The sequence below is a fragment of the Patagioenas fasciata genome, chromosome Z, assembly GCF_037038585.1.
Source record: "Patagioenas fasciata isolate bPatFas1 chromosome Z, bPatFas1.hap1, whole genome shotgun sequence".
NCBI classification, from domain to species: Eukaryota; Metazoa; Chordata; class Aves; order Columbiformes; family Columbidae; genus Patagioenas; species Patagioenas fasciata.
The window spans coordinates 40603652-40621909 of NC_092560.1; the positions used below are offsets into that span (position 1 = coordinate 40603652).

The following is an 18258-nucleotide window of genomic DNA, read 5'->3' on the forward strand; positions in this document are numbered from 1 at the left end:
TATTTCAGTGTTCAGCAACCCTCTCAGGTAAAAAAAAAAAAAAAGAAAAAAAAAAGGAAAAAAAATATATACATATATATAAATGTTCTTACATTTAGATGAAATCTAATGTGCTTAAATTTCTGCCCACTGCTTCTTGCCCAGTTACTGGGGATGCTGAGAAATGTCTAGCCCCAGTCTAGCACTGCAGGCTTGGGGAAGAGTGGTTGGAAAGCTGCCTGGCAGAAAAGGATCTGGGGGTGTTGACTGACAGCCAGCTGAATATGAGCCAACAGTGTGCCCAGCTGGCCAAAAAGGCCAACAGCATCCTGGCTTGTATCAAAAGTAGTGTGGCCAGTAGGACTAGAGAAGTGATCGCACCACTGTACTCAGCACTGGTGCAGCCCCACTTTGAATACCGTGTTGAGTTTTGGGCTCTTCATCATAAGAAAGACTTTGAGATAATGGAGAGAGTGCAGAGGAACCCAATGAAGCTGGAGAGGGGCCTGGGGCACAAGTCTTATGAAAGGCAGTTGAGGGAACTAGGGTTGTTTAGTGTGGAGAAAAAAAAAGCTGAAGGCAGATCTTACCAGTCTCTACAAGTGCCCGAAAGGAGGTTGTAGCATGAAGGTTGTTGGTCTCTTCTCCCAAGTAGCAAGTGATACGACAAGATGAAATGGCATCAAATTGTGCCAGGGGAAGTTTAGACTGGATATTAGGAAAAATTCTCCATGGAAAGGGCTGTCAGGCATTGGAATAGGCTTCCCAGGGAGATGGTAGAGTTACCATCCCTGGAGGTGTTTAAAAGGTGTTTAGATAAGGTTCTTAGGGACATGGTTTAGTGCTAGAGTTAGGTTATGATTGGACGAGATGATCCTGAGGGCCTCTTCCAACTGAAATGATTCTGTGATCTCCTTCAGACTCTCCCATCAAATACACATAAACATTGAGAAGACCCACTCTGAGCCTTCTTTTCCAGGCTACATAGTTTCTATCCCTCAGACTCAGGTTATATCAAAGATACTGCAGGTCTGTAATCACGTCCTTATAGTCTTTTACTGGACTGACCCTGTTAATTCCATGTCTTTCTTGTACTGGGGAGGCCAGTATTGGACACAGTACAGTCAAAAGTATATGGCATTGTCAGAGAAGCCAAAGGAGAGGACAAAAATTCTTACCTGTTTTCTGTCTCCAATTCATTTTTCCGTAAGTTCGCATCATCAAGAAGGCTCTGCAACAAAGCGATCTTTTCATTGTCAGAACCTTCTTGGTTCAACTTTAACATCTTGTTCTCATGCTGAAGGCGAATGAGTTTCTCCCTAAACACAGAAAATACCATGTTGTAGAAAATGGTATGCCTATCTCTATAAAGAAGAAAACAGTTCACCACAGGAGGTGTAAATATAATGTAAAGATATCTTTACCTATTGAGGGAGACAGCTGAAACAACAATTATGCCTTCAACCCCCCATATACAAACACGATTAAAGGAGCTGTAATTGTAGAAAGCACAACACAAAGGAAACTGCCTGAGTGCCCCTATTAGACCTCAGAACACAGCTGGACAGATTTATAGGTAGAATGTGGAGACTGCAAAGTTTGGTGCCAAGTGTTAAGGGAGATTGTAATCTCAGCTGTCACTGAACTAATGCATGAACTCGGGCACTTCTACCCTGTTGGTCTGGTTTCACAGAGTTATAGAATCATGTAGGTTGGAAAATACCCTTAAGATCATTGAGTCCAACCATTAATGTGATACGTCCAAGTCCACCAAGGACAGTGACTCAACCACTTCCCTGGGCAGCCTGTTTCAATGCCCGGCAACCCTTTCAGTGTAAAAATTTTTCCTAATATCCAACCTGAGCTTCCCCTGGCACAACCTGAGGACATTTCCTCTTGTCCTATCACTCTTAGGAAAAGAAAGTGACACCCACTCCAGTACAACTTCCTTTCAGGCAGTTGTAGACAGTGATAAGGTCTCCCTTCAGCCTCCTTTTCTCCAAGCTAAACAGCCTCAGTTCCATCAGCTGCTCCTCATCAGACTTGTGCTCTAGACCCTTCGCCAGCTTCATTGCTCTTCTTTGGATATGCTCCAACACCTCAATGTATTTCTTCTAGGGAGGGGCCCAAAACTGAACACAGTATTCAAGGTGGGGCCTCACCATTGCCAACTACAGGGGGACCATCACTTCTTTAGTCCTGCTGATCACACTATTTCTGATACGAGTCAGGATGCTGTTGGCCTTTTTGGCCACCTGGGCGCACTGCTGGCTCATATTCTGCTAGCTGTCAGTCAATACCCCCAGATCCTTTTCAGCTGGGCAGTTTTCCAGCCACTCTTCTCCAAGCCTGTAGTGTGCCCAAGTGCAGGACCTGGCACTTGGCCTTGCTGAACCTCATACAATCAGACACAGACCAGCAATCCAGCCTGTCCAGATCCCTCTGTAGAACCTTCCTAACCTTAAGCAGATCAACACTCCCACTCCCACCTAACTTGGTGTCATCTGCAAACTTACTGAGTGCATTCAATCCCCTCCTTCAGATCACTGATAAGTATGTTACACAGAACTGGCCTCAATACTGAGCCGTGGGGAACACCACTCGTGATCAGCCAACAACTGCATCTGATTCCATTCACCACAACTCTTTGGGCCTGACCATCCAGCCAGTTCTTTACCCAGCAAGAGTATGCCCGTCCAAGCCATAGGCAGCCAGTTTCTCCATGAGAATGCTGTGGGAAACAGTTTCAAAGGTTTTCCTGAAATCTAGGTACACAAAATCCACAGCCTTCCTTCATCCACCTTGTCATAGAAGGAGATCAGGTTGGTCAAGCAGGACCTGCCTTTCCTACACCCATGCTGACTGGGCCTGATCTCCTGGTTGTCCAGTACATGTCGCATGATGGCACTCAGAATGATCTGCTTCATAGCCTTCCTCAAACCTGAGATCAGCGTGACAGGCCTGTATTTCTGGCCCTTCTTGTAGATGTGTGTCACATTTGCTAACCTCCAGTCAACTGAGACCTGCCCAGTTAGCCAGGACCGCTGATAAACAACAGAAAGTGGCTTGGCAAACACTTCTACCAGCTCTCTCAGAACTCTTGGATTCCCATCCAGTCCCATAGACTTGTGTATGTCTAAGTGAGGTAGCAGGTCACTAACCATTTCCCCTTGGATTATTGGGGCTTCATTCTGCTCCCTGTCCCTGTCTTCTGGCTCAGGGGGCTGGGTATCTGGAGCACAACTGGTCTCACTATTAAAGACTGAGGCAAAGAAGGCATTAAGTACCTCAGCCTTTCCCTCATCATAGAATCATAGAACGTTCTGAGTTGGAAGGGACCCATTAGGATCATCAAGTCCAATTCCTGTTCCTGCATAGGACAACCCCACAGTTCACATCATGTGTCTGAGTGCATTGTCTAGTCTCTTCTTGAATCATCTTCCTGCCATTCCCTCGTGCTCTGTCATTGGCCACCAAAGAAGACATCAGCGTCTGCCCCTCCTCCTCCCCCTGTGAAGAAGCTGTAGCCACAATGAGGTCTCCCCTCAGTCTCCTCTTCTCCAGGCTGAACAAAACAAGTGACTTTATCCACTCCTCATACAGCTTCCTCTCCAAACCCTTCACCAACTTTGTAGTCCTCTTCTGGACACTCTCCAGCAGCTTCATATCTTTTTTTTATCCTGTGGTGCCCAGAACTGCACACAGTGCTCCAGGTGAGGCTTCACCAGTGCAGAGCAGAGCGAGATAATCACCTCCCTCGCCTGGCTGGCAATGCTGTGCTTGATGCACCCCAGGACACAGGTGGCCTGGCTGCCAAGGCACACTGCTGGCTCATGTTCAATGTGCTGTTGACCAGAACCCCCAGATGTCTCTCATCCTGTGTCTCCCCCCACACCCAATAAAGGATGGAGAGTCTCATTAGCCCTCCTTTTGTTGTTAATGTGTTTATAAAAACACTTTTATTGTCTTCTACTACAATAGGAAAAATAATTTTTCTTGGACTTTGGCCACTCTAATTTTTTCCCTGCATAACCTCTTGAGTAGCCTATCCCTTCTTCCAAAGGTCATAAAGTCTCCTTTTTTTCCTGAGTTCCAGTCAAGGCTCTCTGGTTCAGCCAGGCTCGTCTTCATCCCCACCAGCTTGTCTTTTGTCACAGAGGGATGGCTTACTCCCACACCATAAGATTTCCTTCTGGAAGGATGTTCAGCCTTCCTGGACTTCTTTGCTCCTCAGGACTGCCTCCCAAGGGACTGCCAAACAGCCTCCTAAACAGGTTCAAGTCTGCCTCTCTGGAAGTCCAAGGTAGCAGTTCTGCTGACCCCCTGTCCTTACTTCTCCACCAATCTAAATCACTAGCATTTCATGATCACTATGTCCAAGACTGTCTCCAACCATAACATCGCCCACAAATCCTTCTCTGTTTGCAAACTACAGGTCTAGTGCTTTCCCTGGTTGGCTCACGCTGCAGTTGTGTCAGGAAGTTGTCTTCCACAGACTCCAGGAAACATCAAGACTCCTCTCCAGTCTTGTATTTTCAGCAGACATTTGGTAAGTTGAAGTACTCCATGAGGACACAGGCTAGTGATCATGAGATTTCTCCCAACTGAATACAGAATATTTCTTCTGCCTCTTCATCCTGGTTGGATGGTCTATAACAGACTCCCACCATGAGATCTGCCTTGTTGGTTTTCCGCCTGACTTTTACCCAGAAGCACTCAGCCCTTTCATCACCGCCATCAAGCTCTAGATAGGCAAAACACTCCCTAACATACAGAGCTACACCATCGCCTCTCCTTCCTTGTTTATCCATTCTGAAGAGGTTACAGCCATCCATCCCAGCACCTCAGTTGTGTGAGTTATCTCACCATGTTTCTGTGACTGCAACCATATAATAGTTTTTGATCTGCACAATAGCTTCCAACTCCTCTTGCTTGCTGCCCAATGCTACGTGCGTTGGTTTATATGCGCTTCAGTTGGGCTATTGATCCTGCCAACTTTTTGGGGGAGAATCCATAATTCCTATGTGCTGTTATCAGGTGCTTCTGTGGTCTCCACCACATCAACAACCTTTACATTTTTGCTGTCATGTGCATCCCCATCTCCACTGAGATGGCTAAGATGCTGCATCCATTAGTACAGGGACATTTCAAATGTGCTCACTGTGGAGCAGACTGAAGGACCTTGCTACCACACTGTCCCTCCAACGCTAATGTGCTGCCCCCCAGGTTTATCTCTAATGAGCCTGGTTTTATCTCTTTCCCTCTTCAAATCTAGTTTAGATCTCTTTCAATGAGCCCTGCTAACTCCTCACATCACTTAAACTTGATTTCCTCAGGTGCAACTGACAGTCCACATACAGAATCTACCTCACAAAACTCTTGCACTTGGTCTGCAGGTCTTCTCTATGAGATGGAAAATGGTGCTTGAGCACAGACCAATGCTCTGTCATCATGGAAGGAACAAGAGAGGAGTAAGTACTCCTGTGGGTTGGCTGCCTTACATAGTCTTCCCCCTCCATCAGCAGAAGCAGCTGCCCAGATCTCCAGATCAGGAATTTTCAGTCCTACAGCAGCCACTGCTACTGTTAGCATGTATCAAGCAGGCAAGGAGGCCGAGTGTAGCACCTTCAAACAGTCTGCACAAGCATATCCTTGCACAAAATCCAGAATTGATCTTCTGGAGACAAGATGAAGAGTCAGTGAAACCACATGCCATGGTTGGGTATTTATAGCATTTAGGGTACTGCCTTCTGTCATGAAATCATGCCAAAGGTTTACACAGTAGCTGCATACTTCACTAACACTGCCTCAAAAGTTTATTCTTCTCCTATCGTTTCTGAACAAAACTAGAAAGAATTGCTCTTGTAACCTGCAGCAGCACAGCTGGAAGAAAACCAAATCTTTTCTATTATTAGCTTTCTAGAAATATAATGTTTTACCACCAAACAGTATGTTTTGACCCCATATTGAGTTTTCCAAGTGTTAAAATATTGCACGACTATTGGTAGAGATAAAAGATCTCCTGAAGAGCTAACATATTTCTGAGATGTGACTGTCTTAAAAGCTTTTAGCAGACTGGCAAGGCTAATCACAGCCTGAAACATCTTAAGCTACACTGACTTCTAGGTCTGACACTGCTGTTCTTCCTTTTAATACATTTTAAACATTTGCCATGATACAGAGCAGATTTTATAATCTATTCTTCCTTGCACAATTTCAGTAATTTCTTCCTTGTACAACAACATGTTCTTGTTACAAACATTTTTGTCTGTTAATGCACATGCAAGCTGCAGTATATCAACTCTCTGCACAAAGAGACACAATGCGAGGGTAAAGGGATTTTTGTTTTCTCCTTGATTTTTGGAGCACAATACCAACTCAAATAGGGGTCAACTGAATTTTGTCTTAAGCATTACAGCTCCCATCGTGCAGAAATCTAAAAGGAAAGAAAAATGCCCAAACATTATTTGTAGAAGCTTTCCCACACTGAAAACTAACCATTCACCTATGAGTACATTGTTAAGGTTAGTAAAACAAAGCACACATTAGCTTACTTTATTTCAGGAGTAACAATTTCTGCTGCTAAACTGTCTGAAGGCTCTTGTCTTCCCAGAGGCATCAATCCTGAATTAGCAAAAGTAAAAAAGATGGAAAACACACCTGTAACTTTCTTTAAAAGACTAGAGGTAAACATTGTTCTTGAAGTTTCATTTCTAGAGTTATGCTATACAGTGGAAAATGACACAAAATCAGGCTACAGCAAGACAGAGAGACAAGTACAATTTCACTTGGTGAACAAAATCATTATTTCTGTCTTCATCCATTCTGATGAAGGAATTTTCTGGTGTATTTTCTGCTCATTAGTTTAGCTAAGAACTATAAATCTGTGCAACTTTACACATACAGGTAAATTGCAACACATGAAACATCATACATGCATGAGAACACTTAATATCTCTGCAAAGAAAATTATGTAACTACACAGAAATCAGAAAAACATTCTAAAAATATCACCCTGGGGAGGAGACTAAAATGTCTGATTGACTGAAATAATGTATAAGTTTTCAAATGTTTACAAAGTTAGGAATACGTGAAGCAGTTTTTCACTGGTGATCTTAGAGGACCTTAAATTTATTCTGTGCTAAACAAAAGCACATTCAATACTCTCCAGAGAAATGCTGTAAACTTTAGAGAATATGTATTTAATCTCCATATTTGTCCTTTACCTGTAGTGGTGAGTTGACCCTCCTGAGCTTGTACACATCTAAGCTCTTCAATAGTTTCTTTTAAAGAATCTCTTTCTGTTCTTAATCTCTAAATAATTGGAAAGAGAATGAATATCAGTCTTGGCCCTACAAATCCATCTTTAACTGTACACAAGTCACCAAAAGGCACAGCCTCCAAAACTTTAAAAATAATTTAATCCAACTCTAGATATTATTTTCAAATTAAAGCATCTCAGTCTATTTCATAACAAAATAAAAGTAAATATTATATATTCCAGATGAACAGGGTTTTTTTGAGGAGGGTTGTGGCTGTGTATTGCACATTGGAGTAAAAATACCAGGGTACAACCTTACAAAATCAAGATATGAGTGACACAAAGTTCTAGTACCAGGTAATAAACAGCATCCACTGGGGCCACTGAGCCATCCTCCTTTTCCTCTCATTAGGGCTGATTCCAAAGGAAAGGGAAGTGAATTAAGAGTAGCCAGGAGTGAAATAAAAAGAAGGCGAGTACAGTCAACATAACAGACAAAATGCATTAACTTCATTTTGTTTGTCTTACAACAGTGAAAACGTGAGCAGCATTTCCATATCCCCTTCCTCCTTTGTATCAACTGGCCTTGCCATTCACCAGAATCTTAGCTACAGAAGAAAACTAGTTGCTTGAGGCTCAATCCAAAGAGAAGTGAACAACAGGACTGGACCACCTTGGGATCTAGACAAATGGGCTCTTCAGTAGTGTGTGGGAATAGCAGAACAACGGCAAGGAGGTGGACTGTAGATATGCTCAAGCAACTGCCGCTGGGATGTAGAAAAAACACATACACCACACTAATTCTTTTACTGACTTTGTGTGCTTGACAAGTAGAACAGAGGCCTGAGAGATACTCTAAGGCATCTTATCACTATGTTTGAGATTCCTGCTTTGTTGTGAGAAAGAGCAGAGCACAGCGGAAGACTGGTGCCTGCTTGAAGCCTTGAAATAAAGACAAACACAGCAGTCCCAGTGATCTTCTATCAGGGACAAACTCTGCAGCGCCAGCATCTCCACTTGTGTCACCTCTGCCTGGGAGCTTAGGTGCTGTTTTGGAGATCCCCCAGTGGTGAGGTAACTAATATAAATTTGCCCTTTGCAACTGCAATTTGTGGTCTCTGGTTGTTCTTGTGATCTGCGTGCATTGGCTCACACAAGTAGCATCAGGCAAATACTCTCCTAATTTGGCTAAAAAAATTAGAATTTACAGGTAGCATCAAGTTTTTGTCCAGAAGGCTGCCCAGATTCAAAAATGAAAGGAGAAAATGGCAACTACGTAAAGATCCAAGCTGTAGTTTGCTCCAAAGTCAGACATGTCCAGTATTACTAAAACGTGCAGGATAGACCTCAGCTCTATGTAAGTATGGAGTTGTGTCACCTGACAGCTCCTTGCATTTCATCCTATTGAAGTCTGATTCAGACACATTTTATATTTCAGCCTAAATGGATGCCAGACTTGCAGTCACTCTGGCAAAGAACACTTCAGTGAGGTGTGACAGAGGCTTCTGCTGTATTTCTAAATCCAGCAAGGTGAAGTCTAGTGCAACTGTCAAAATAGTCCGAATAAAGTGTACATTCTATTAGCACTGAAAGTCATTTCACAACCCCCACACATGTAGAAACTGTTTTTATCATAAATACTAGAGAAAAAGAGCCACACAGTGGAGTACTCAAACTCAGCTGCTGAAGGCATGGATTCTGCAGTCTGCTACCATCAGTCAGAAAACATTGAGTTGAATAATCTAATGCCATAATGTTTTCATGACTAAGAAAAGTTCTAGGGCTTCATTTGTACACTGCGGACAAAGTCAAGTCATCAAATTATCTTAATACTATCATACAATACATCACAGAGGTAAAATTCCAAGCTACATAGCTGAAGATATCAAACAACCTACCATACTTTGCCAGAACATAAAGACAAGACAAAATAAATTTCAGCAATTGTTTCCAAAACATAACTGACAAGATACCACTACATAGGTTGTGACCTGTGGTGAACAACATCACTGACACTTATCTAACAACAGGAAACAGAAAGAGTAGGTAACACAGGTAATGAATCACTAATTCAAATGCTGAGAGTCTTCAGCTGTATCCTACTTCTCAGAGGTGCACACCCATTCAAAAGAATGTACTGAAAACCATCACCTGCCCCCAAAAATGTTATTTGTCAGGGGGTAAAACAGAAAACTATATGACAATGGCCTGTAATTCAGATCCTTTGTGCAAGATGAAATGGTCCACCAAGCAATGGGTAAGCCACAGACACAGCCTTACCATTGTCAGACATAATAAAACTGGAAAAAACAAACTTTAAATAAAGAGCAGGAAAGAAAGCCAAAGCACAGTATAAACATAGTTTACTATGGGCATTCCAACCTGAACTGAAGGGCAGATGGATTTGGTATCAAGGACAAACGTACACAGTAGTTTGAAAATTTAATAAAATATGAAAATCAAAGACTTATGAACAGAAAATAACTGAAAACTTTCAATTCAAATGCTATTCAAGCACAGTGGCTGGAAATTTTGGAAATAATTGGACAGAAAATATGACTATTGAGAGAATAGCCTGCAGAAATTCTGACTGATGGACAGACGGACTCATACTTAAAACAAGCCTAAGAAATCGTTATCTCAGAAGTCCTGGCCTTGGTTTGAAGCAGTTTGAGGCACCTTGTGTATACACTCCTAAGATATAAGCCAAAATAAACTGGTAAGAAATAACAGTGTGCAAGAGAAGTCTGAAGGATCAAGTCCTGGCAAGAGAAGACAGAGCAATTAATCGCAGAATCACTAGCAGCACATGACAGAGAGGAAGGGAATAAATGTGTATCCACTCTGTGTGTTCCATGTTGGCTGTGCATGATAGATAACAAGGAGCTGCCATAAACTGCGAGATCGCCGCAAAGGACATGTCCCTCTACACGACTCCTAAGCCTCTTGCTGCAATAGTCATGACTCAACAAAGAGTTATGCTGCTGGTACCTCAAAAAAATGCTTTAGAAAAAATTCAAGAGGAAGAGAAATGGAGCAGAAATCATACTTCAAATAGTTTTTTAGAGTACACTACAATTACCCTGAGTGTTTTTAACCTTCTCATGGTAAATGGTCAAGAAACAACTTCATATCCCAAAGATGAAGGCTTTTTCTCTTAAAAATGGGTCACATATGTTTTTGTACAGTCACTTTTTTCCATGCTGTACAGTTCTTAGGTTTAAAAAGGATCTTGTACACAAACATTAGAAAATTCTACCTGAAAACAGACTTCCTAATTTTAAAAGATTGCTGGAAATTGCTAACTATAATTACTATATCTATGTGTCAGAAGGGATACAAAGTTGCTATTGCTACTACCAAAAAAATAACATCTTAGCACTTACATCTTTTTCTTTTTGGAGGCTGTCTACTTTTTCTTTCAGTCGTTTGCATTCATAATCTAATTTATCAGCCTTCTTGGATTCTTCAGATAACCTGTTTTGTAGTTCAACTGCCTGTGAGAACAAGAATCAGTAATTTGTCTGCAAATACTAGCATTAAAACAAAATACACAAAACAAAGCTGCCAGTCACCACGCACCACGAGTCATGTTGCAAAGAAGTGAAATTGTTACCTATAGGACATAGTAAGAACTACTTTCATCATTTCTGTGTTTCAGCAAAATCAACAGTATTTAAATATTAATACTTAGCACAAGCAAAAGAAGCAAAACCTTCAATTATTTTCAGTACATCTAAACCAAAGAATTTAAGCCCAAGCATGGTTTAGAGAAAAAAGATGTATTGTTCTATGGATAAAAAAGCTTAGGAAAAGCAGAAAAACCCTCCTACATTCTGAGAAGCCTAGGAATGAAGATTCAGCTAAAGACGTACAACTGCTTCCGAAGCAATTAATAAGGTGGCTTTTTCATTACTTTTAGATTACAGAGAAAGTGATAAAGTTGTGAAGCAAGGAAGTAGCCATACCTACATGAAGGCTGCCTAGTGTGTCTAATTACCTTTTATTTTCAATGTGTATAGCTCTAGCAAAAAAAGTACCAGACCTAAAAATCTGCATGGTCTTAAATCTTAGAGAAGGACTTTACTACTGTTGTTCTTAAGTTAAAGGCTGCAAAAAAAGGCACAGTCCTGACATTTCTGAGATTATCAGATGAAAAACAATCTATTAAAATATCACATATGAAAATATTCCATTTCTCAGATGTGACAGCTGCTACCAGAGTAATTGCAGGTATAAAGAAAAAAAAAACAAAACAAAGCAGGAATTCACCTGTGATTGTGCCCCTTCTTGCAAAATACATATATTTTCACTTCAAATGGAAACAAATGCATTAATGTTTGTAATCACTCATGCTATGGTAATGCTATGTAGAAAAACACAGCAGGAAATGAATTGTCTTGAATCACGACTTGAGAGTGTACAGGAAGAAACATAGCAACACGGTGATGCAGAAGATTAAAAAAAAAAAATCAACTGCCATCACATTTACTGAGCATTGTCTGATGCATGGAATGAGTAAAGCAGGAACCCTGCAGCAAAGAAAAGCAAGACATACTGTTAGAAATATACCAGAAGGTACATGCACAAAGGGGCTGAATTAAAATTACAAAAAATAATCCTGCAATCTTCACATTTCAATTCCTCATATTAACATAAAAAATATCTAGGAAAATGCTTGTGCTTTCTTTCAGGAAAGTGAAGAAAAGCTCTTAATACATAAATGCTATCACCTCTCACAGCACAATACACCATCACTAACTTAATCTCACAGAAACTGCTGGGTGGGCTGAAGATGTGATTTCCCGGCAGAATACTGCTGGAGTTTGAACCAAGCACTTTCATCTGCACAGCAGAGAGCTTCTAATCCAAAGAAATAGCTCCTCTGATAGCATCATCATGAGTGGAGCTGGATCCTTCAAACACCAGACAAGACACATTCCACTACAGCGGCACACTAGTGCTCAGTAGTGACATAACATCAGAATCTTTACACCTGGCTTAATTCTTATAGCACAATTTGGGATTCCCAAAAATTAATTTTGTGAGAGCTCATGATTCAAAGGCAGGTCTCAAAATGAGCCCAGCCTTACAGACACTGAAGGCATGAGACACCTGAGGTTTATTTCAGTCTCAGCCAGCAAAACAGTTTTGTACAAATCAACAGCTCCTCAGACATGAAATCCTACCCATAAAACACAGGGAATGATGAAGGAGGAGTACTTTTGCAGCACAAATGATGGGACTGCCCCTTCCAAAATCTTTATTGTTGGTGAAATAAGAATGATCAGATACAGATGTCAAGGTTACACAACTGTATCATACACTCATCTGTCCGAAAGAGTGAAAAATCTGTTGCCAATAAACATGATATTACTCATGTGTGAAAGGTGATTGCTTTCTATGTTTACTTTTCCCTTTGATTCTCATTTCACCGTTTTTCTTGTTGAAGTTTTTTTTTTTCTGGTGGTTCTATTTTGATGGTATTTACAATTAGCCCATGGAGGCTGAAGCTAATTGTCTTAATAGCTAAGATGGCCAGGTGCAGGGAAAAAGCTATGAAGTCTTAGGGACAAACACTGCCTCTAGGTTTGCAATGCTGTCAGTGGTTGTTCCTGATTCTTCTGTAAGCTGATGTACAGGGACCCCTCTGCCATGACTATTAGAGCAGGTAGGCATACAGAGCAGGCACTAATGCTTTAATGAACCAGGCTATGTCTGGCCCAGAATGATGCCACGTCGATGTAGTGTAGAAGCACAGAGAAGATTAAGCACATCTTCCATCTTTACATAAACAATATCACATGACACTTTGATAACCAGAAGGATTAAGCAGATGCCTTTCACTCCACAGAGTGTGCTGATAACGCATTTCGTACTCTGCAGGAAGCATATAAACAACAGGGATAATAAGCATCCCTCACTCTTCATACCTGGAAAAATTCAGATGTATCAGACAAACTAGAATCTGAAAAAAAAAGGTTACTTAGTCACAAGAAGAACTTACCTCAGCTGTGGTGTTCCTCACTGCTGGGAATTTGTAAGTGAAAAGTGCATACTTTCTCTGAAAGAAGAGGCTCTAACTCAAGCCCCACTACTGAATACGAATTAAGAGTAATTTATTTGAGAAAAAAAAAACCCTTAACATTTGTTCATTTTTTTTAAATGTGAAAAATATGCCTATTGGCAAACTAATGTAAACTTGGAATAATAAGGATTGCAAGAAAGGAAGATTAAGGTAGCACCCACAAAACATGGAAGCCTTTTACACACAAGGAGCTGTTTGCTCATAATTTCTTTTTTACTTCGAGGTATTAGCCCTGTAATGAAGATAAAGTATTGAAAAATACAGGTAACTGTTGCACTTATGATGTCTGTTCTCACCTGTCTCTTGTATGTTTCCAGCTGACTGCGTGCCGTGTTGGCCTTCCTTAGTTCTTCTTCCAGGCTCACGGTGTTTTGCATGTACATTGTATTCTTCTCTTCTAAGAGTTTCACTTGCCGTCGCAAATCACCCAGGTCTTCCAATTTCTTTTTGTATGACTCCACCTGGCTTTCTAACTTGGCTACTTTATCAGAAGAATGCCTGGAGGGACAGACTTATATCAAATTTGTGCTCTGAAAACTAACAAAATCAAATGTCTTGCAGCTTCCTCAGTATTTTGCCTTAATACAGAAGACATTTTGAGACATCATGGTGAGAAAAAGAATATATCATATCAGTCATATCCTCCTATAATGAATGTTTTCACTTTCAAATTGTCTGTTTTTTTCCCATTACTATTTGCCAACACAAAGAGCTGCTGATGGAGGTACTTTTAGACACTATCACTCTTCCTAATACAGCCTTCTCATCTGCTTCCAATCTTAAAATAGCCGTTAAAGCACCCTCACTCTCACCCATTTCCTTTCAATTCTAAATTGATGCTTGGTCCTGCATTTTACAAGGATAAAGAATAAAATTTTCTGCCCTCCAATTTGTTTTAATGGTAGCCAGTAACACAGTCATAAAGATCCATCTCCTGGGCAGCATTTATAATACTTTGTGACAGAGCACTACCATAATAGCTTTGGAGTCTGACTCCTCCTTAAAAAAAAAACCCTAAAAAACTCAAAACAAAACAAAACAAAAACGGAGAAAGAAATGCCAGGCTTTGTTCATAAAGTTTCAGAGTTTGTTCAGTCCACCTCATGCACTGCCAGGAGAGCACCAGCCCTCACCCTCAACCACCCACACCCCTGGTGCTATTACTGTCCCCAGTTTCATTTTAGAACCTAAGAAATCTGGAAAATTCCCCACTGAATTAATGGTCAGTTTGTGGGACAGTGGGGCAAACCAAATCTCCTTAATGAACAATGAAATGCAGAGCCTCTCCTTCGGCAAAGAATTAGTCCTTGAACCCATGTTGCGCACACAGATAGTTTATGGAATTGTGCAGCCTGATGGGCTCATTCCTTCTATTACTGACAGAGGAGGTAAAAACAGATCGCTTTGGTAAAAAGCTGCTGGTAAATTAGAAAAGGCAGTATTAAAGTAAGTCCCACTAGACTTGAGAGAAAGAGTAATACAGGTGAATAATGGACAGCTGTTCTGCATAACCCATGGCAACAAGATGCACCACTGAAGTTGAGAGAAAGAGTAATACAGGTGAATAATGGACAGCTGTTCTGCATAACCCATGGCAACAAGATGCACCACTGAAGTTGAGAGAAAGAGTAATACAGGTGAATAATGGACAGCTGTTCTGCATAACCCATGGCAACAAGATGCACCACTGAAGGATTATTTTCCATAGTAAAAAGGGCTGCTTCCACCCTATAAACCCCTAGCATCATCAAATCATCACGACTTTGTGTGCTAAAATCCAGTCGCAAAGAGAGCTGTAACAGATGTTGTTCATATTAACATTATTAATATGATGAATCAAAAGCACCACCCAAAGTCCAAATAACACAAACACAGGAAAGGGTCTAGTTCCCTGATAAGAACAGATGCCCAAGTCATGACAAGGGTGACTAGAGAATACTCAAAGAGACCCGTGAGTGACTTGCTATGACTATAAGATGGTGTATGATTGCTAAGTTACTGATTAGGTTCATAATAAATAACTAATTTACTTAAGCAGAATTGTGTCTATGTACTCAACTGAAGGATCCACATGAACCTTGACATTGAGAAAGTGTTTATATTTAATTTAAAGAAAAGCTAATGAAGACTAAGTACCTGAACTATATGAATTAAAATTTAATAGATTTTTTATAAAACGGTTAATGGAACAGAGTTTACCTGAGTACATCTATCTCATCCTTCAAAGACTGAGCCTCCTCTGCCAATGTAGTAAGCTCTTCCGTTTGTTGTCTCAATTCAGCAATTTCCTTCTCTAGTTCTTCACAGCGTATTCGATAATCATCTTTGGCAGCTTCTAATCTGTAGAAATGAAGTAAAACAGAAAACAATTGCTCATCCTGACCTACAGTCAGTTCTCCTCATCACCTTCCTTTCTAAACATGAAATTGCCTTCTAGCACACCGAAGAACAGCAGCCCAACGTGCTTCCTTGAAAATGTAACAGCAGATCAATTTTTTTGAGGCTCTTAATTTGATAACAGTTTTTCTGTTTGGAAGTTTGCACGGTAATGTATGTTCTCTGAGAGACAAATTATGAATTTTTTTCTGTCACTGTAGTTTTTTCACAATGTAAGCTAAAGCAGACATTTCCACCTCTGCTCATCTTGGGGCATACAGAGTTTGAACACGACATCTTTATCCTAAGATATTGTTTCATCTGTTTAACTCCTACACAACTTAATACTAAACTGATTGTCAGACACTCTAAATGCTGTATAGCTCTCATCAAGGTGGTTATACTTATTTATTAACTTAATTATAAAGAACCCATGCCTGTTCAGTATCTCTGAAGAACCAAGGCATACCTTTAGCTGCCTATTAGACTGGTGCAAAAGTTTTGGACCATGATCTTTAAATAATTATAACTATGCTCAAACACATCTTTATTAACCAAAACAGGAACCATTACGATCAACACATTTTTAGCCAGTGAGAAGTTTGCTTATTCCTGCAGTGTAAAAATCCATGCTTCGGGATTTGACAAAGCCTTGGAAAGCATTTTCTGCATCCTGCTGGTTGTGGCGGCATTTACCCTGCAAAAAGCTGTCCAGATGCTTGAAGAACTGGCGGTCAGTTGGCGACAGGTCAGCTGAATATGGCAGATGAGGCAAAACTTCATAGTTCAACTTTTGAAGCATTGGTTGTGCAATGTGCGGTCAATGTGTGGTGCTGTGGAGAAGAATTGGGCCCATTCTGTTGACCAATGCCGGCTGAACGCATTGCAGTTTTCGGTGCATCTCACTGATTTGCTTCGCAGATAGAATGGTTTCACCAGGATTCAGAAAGCTGTAGTGGATCAGACCAACAGCAAACCATCAAACAGTGACCATGACATTTTTTTTTGGTGCAAATTTGGCTTTGGGAAGTGCTTTGGAGGTTCTTCCAAGTCCAACCACTGAGCTGGTGATTGCCAGTTGTCATATGAAATCTACTTTTTGACGCACGTCACAATCCAATCAAGAAATGGTTTGTTGTTGTTGCATAGAGCACAAGAAGACAACACTTCAAAACAATGATTATTTTTATTTTCTGTTAGCTTATGAGACACCCACTTATTGAGCTTTTTCACCAGTTTATTTCCTTCAAATGCCAAATGACCACAGAATGGTTGACACTGAGTTCTTCAGCAGCTCCTTGTGTAATTGTAAGAGGGTCAGCTTCAACGATTGCTCTCAATTGGTTGTTGTCAACTTCCAATGGCTGGACACTGCACTCCTCATCTTCAAGGTTCTCATCTCCTTTGTGAAACTTTTGGAACCATCACTGCACTGTATGTTCGTTACCAGTTCCTGGGCCAAACACGTTGTTGATGTTGTGAGTTGTCTCCACTGCTTTACACCCCAATTTGAACGCAAAAAAGAAAATCGCTTGAATTTGCTTTTTGTCTAACATAATTTCAATCGCCTAAAATAAATATAAACAGCAAGTAATAAGTTAGTAGCAAAAAAAACCTCAAAGAGAGAAAAGCACACTAAAATTACCCATAACATAATTACATTTATTGAAGAATGTTTTCCAATATCAAACAGCAAATGTCAACAATGCAAAAATTGCAATTACTTTTGCACCAACCTAACAGCACGTAAAGAACTCAGACCAAAGTTTCTGAAGTGAACTATGTATATAGAGTACACACAGGCAAAGTTGTATTTCAAAGGGAATAACTTTGTTACGAAGAGAAACTTTTTCAAAGCCTTTTGAAAAAACGGTAGAGGACACAACCTAGAACATGAAGTCCTATTGTGATTTTGATCTGAAACTAAAAAACAATCCAGAAAAGGAGGTATGGGCATGGAGAAAACAATACAACAAAAACACAACACCAAACCCAAAATATAAAAAACAAAACCAAAAAAACCCACAAAAACAACAGAACACCACAAAACCACACCAGTATTCTATTCGTTAATTCAAAGAGTCCAAAAAGAATCTACAAGAATGGAGACAAGAGATAGTCCGAAGGTCACATAAACCATATACAACAAAGATGTGGATCCTGATTACCCAAAACTGTCAAAGGACATAGAGGCAAGAGTGCTAGAAAAACTGTTGTACCACGCTGGGCATCAGCTAAGCTGTACATATATTCTGTTGGGTCAGGCAGAGCTGGGTAAGAAGCAAAAAAAATTTGCCATTAGAAACCACATGCTATAAAGACAAGTGAAGGAGATAATGGAGGTTGGGAGATGAGTCTCACAGGTGAAAAGGGTTTAGAAAGACATTCAGAATCTGAAACTAGAGTAACAGGCTGTGCAGATACTGCATACAGGGAGAAAACCTGTTCAAACAGCAATTGATAAGACTAAGAAATCATTCCAGAGCATGGAGATGAATAAAAATAGATAAAAGGGGACACAAGAGAGACATCGCTATGTTTTTTCTTTACATGG

General features: G+C 40.6%; 1 protein-coding gene across 7 annotated transcripts in view; it reads right to left on the minus strand.

Moving 5' to 3' along the window:
- HOOK3 (hook microtubule tethering protein 3) overlaps window positions 1-18258 on the minus strand; it is a 93072-nt gene that overhangs the window by 25570 nt on the left and 49244 nt on the right. For 6 of the 7 annotated variants that reach the window (XM_071802140.1, XM_065860905.2, XM_071802139.1 and 3 more), the window contains 6 exons: window positions 15528-15668; window positions 13625-13826; window positions 10627-10737; window positions 7206-7293; window positions 6534-6603; window positions 1158-1298 (listed from right to left, as the gene is read on the minus strand). In XM_071802140.1, coding sequence (XP_071658241.1) covers window positions 1158-1298; window positions 6534-6603; window positions 7206-7293; window positions 10627-10737; window positions 13625-13826; window positions 15528-15668 — 753 coding nt within the window. The remainder of the gene's footprint in view (window positions 1-1157; window positions 1299-6533; window positions 6604-7205; window positions 7294-10626; window positions 10738-13624; window positions 13827-15527; window positions 15669-18258) is intronic. The other variant, XM_071802141.1, reaches the window with a different exon arrangement.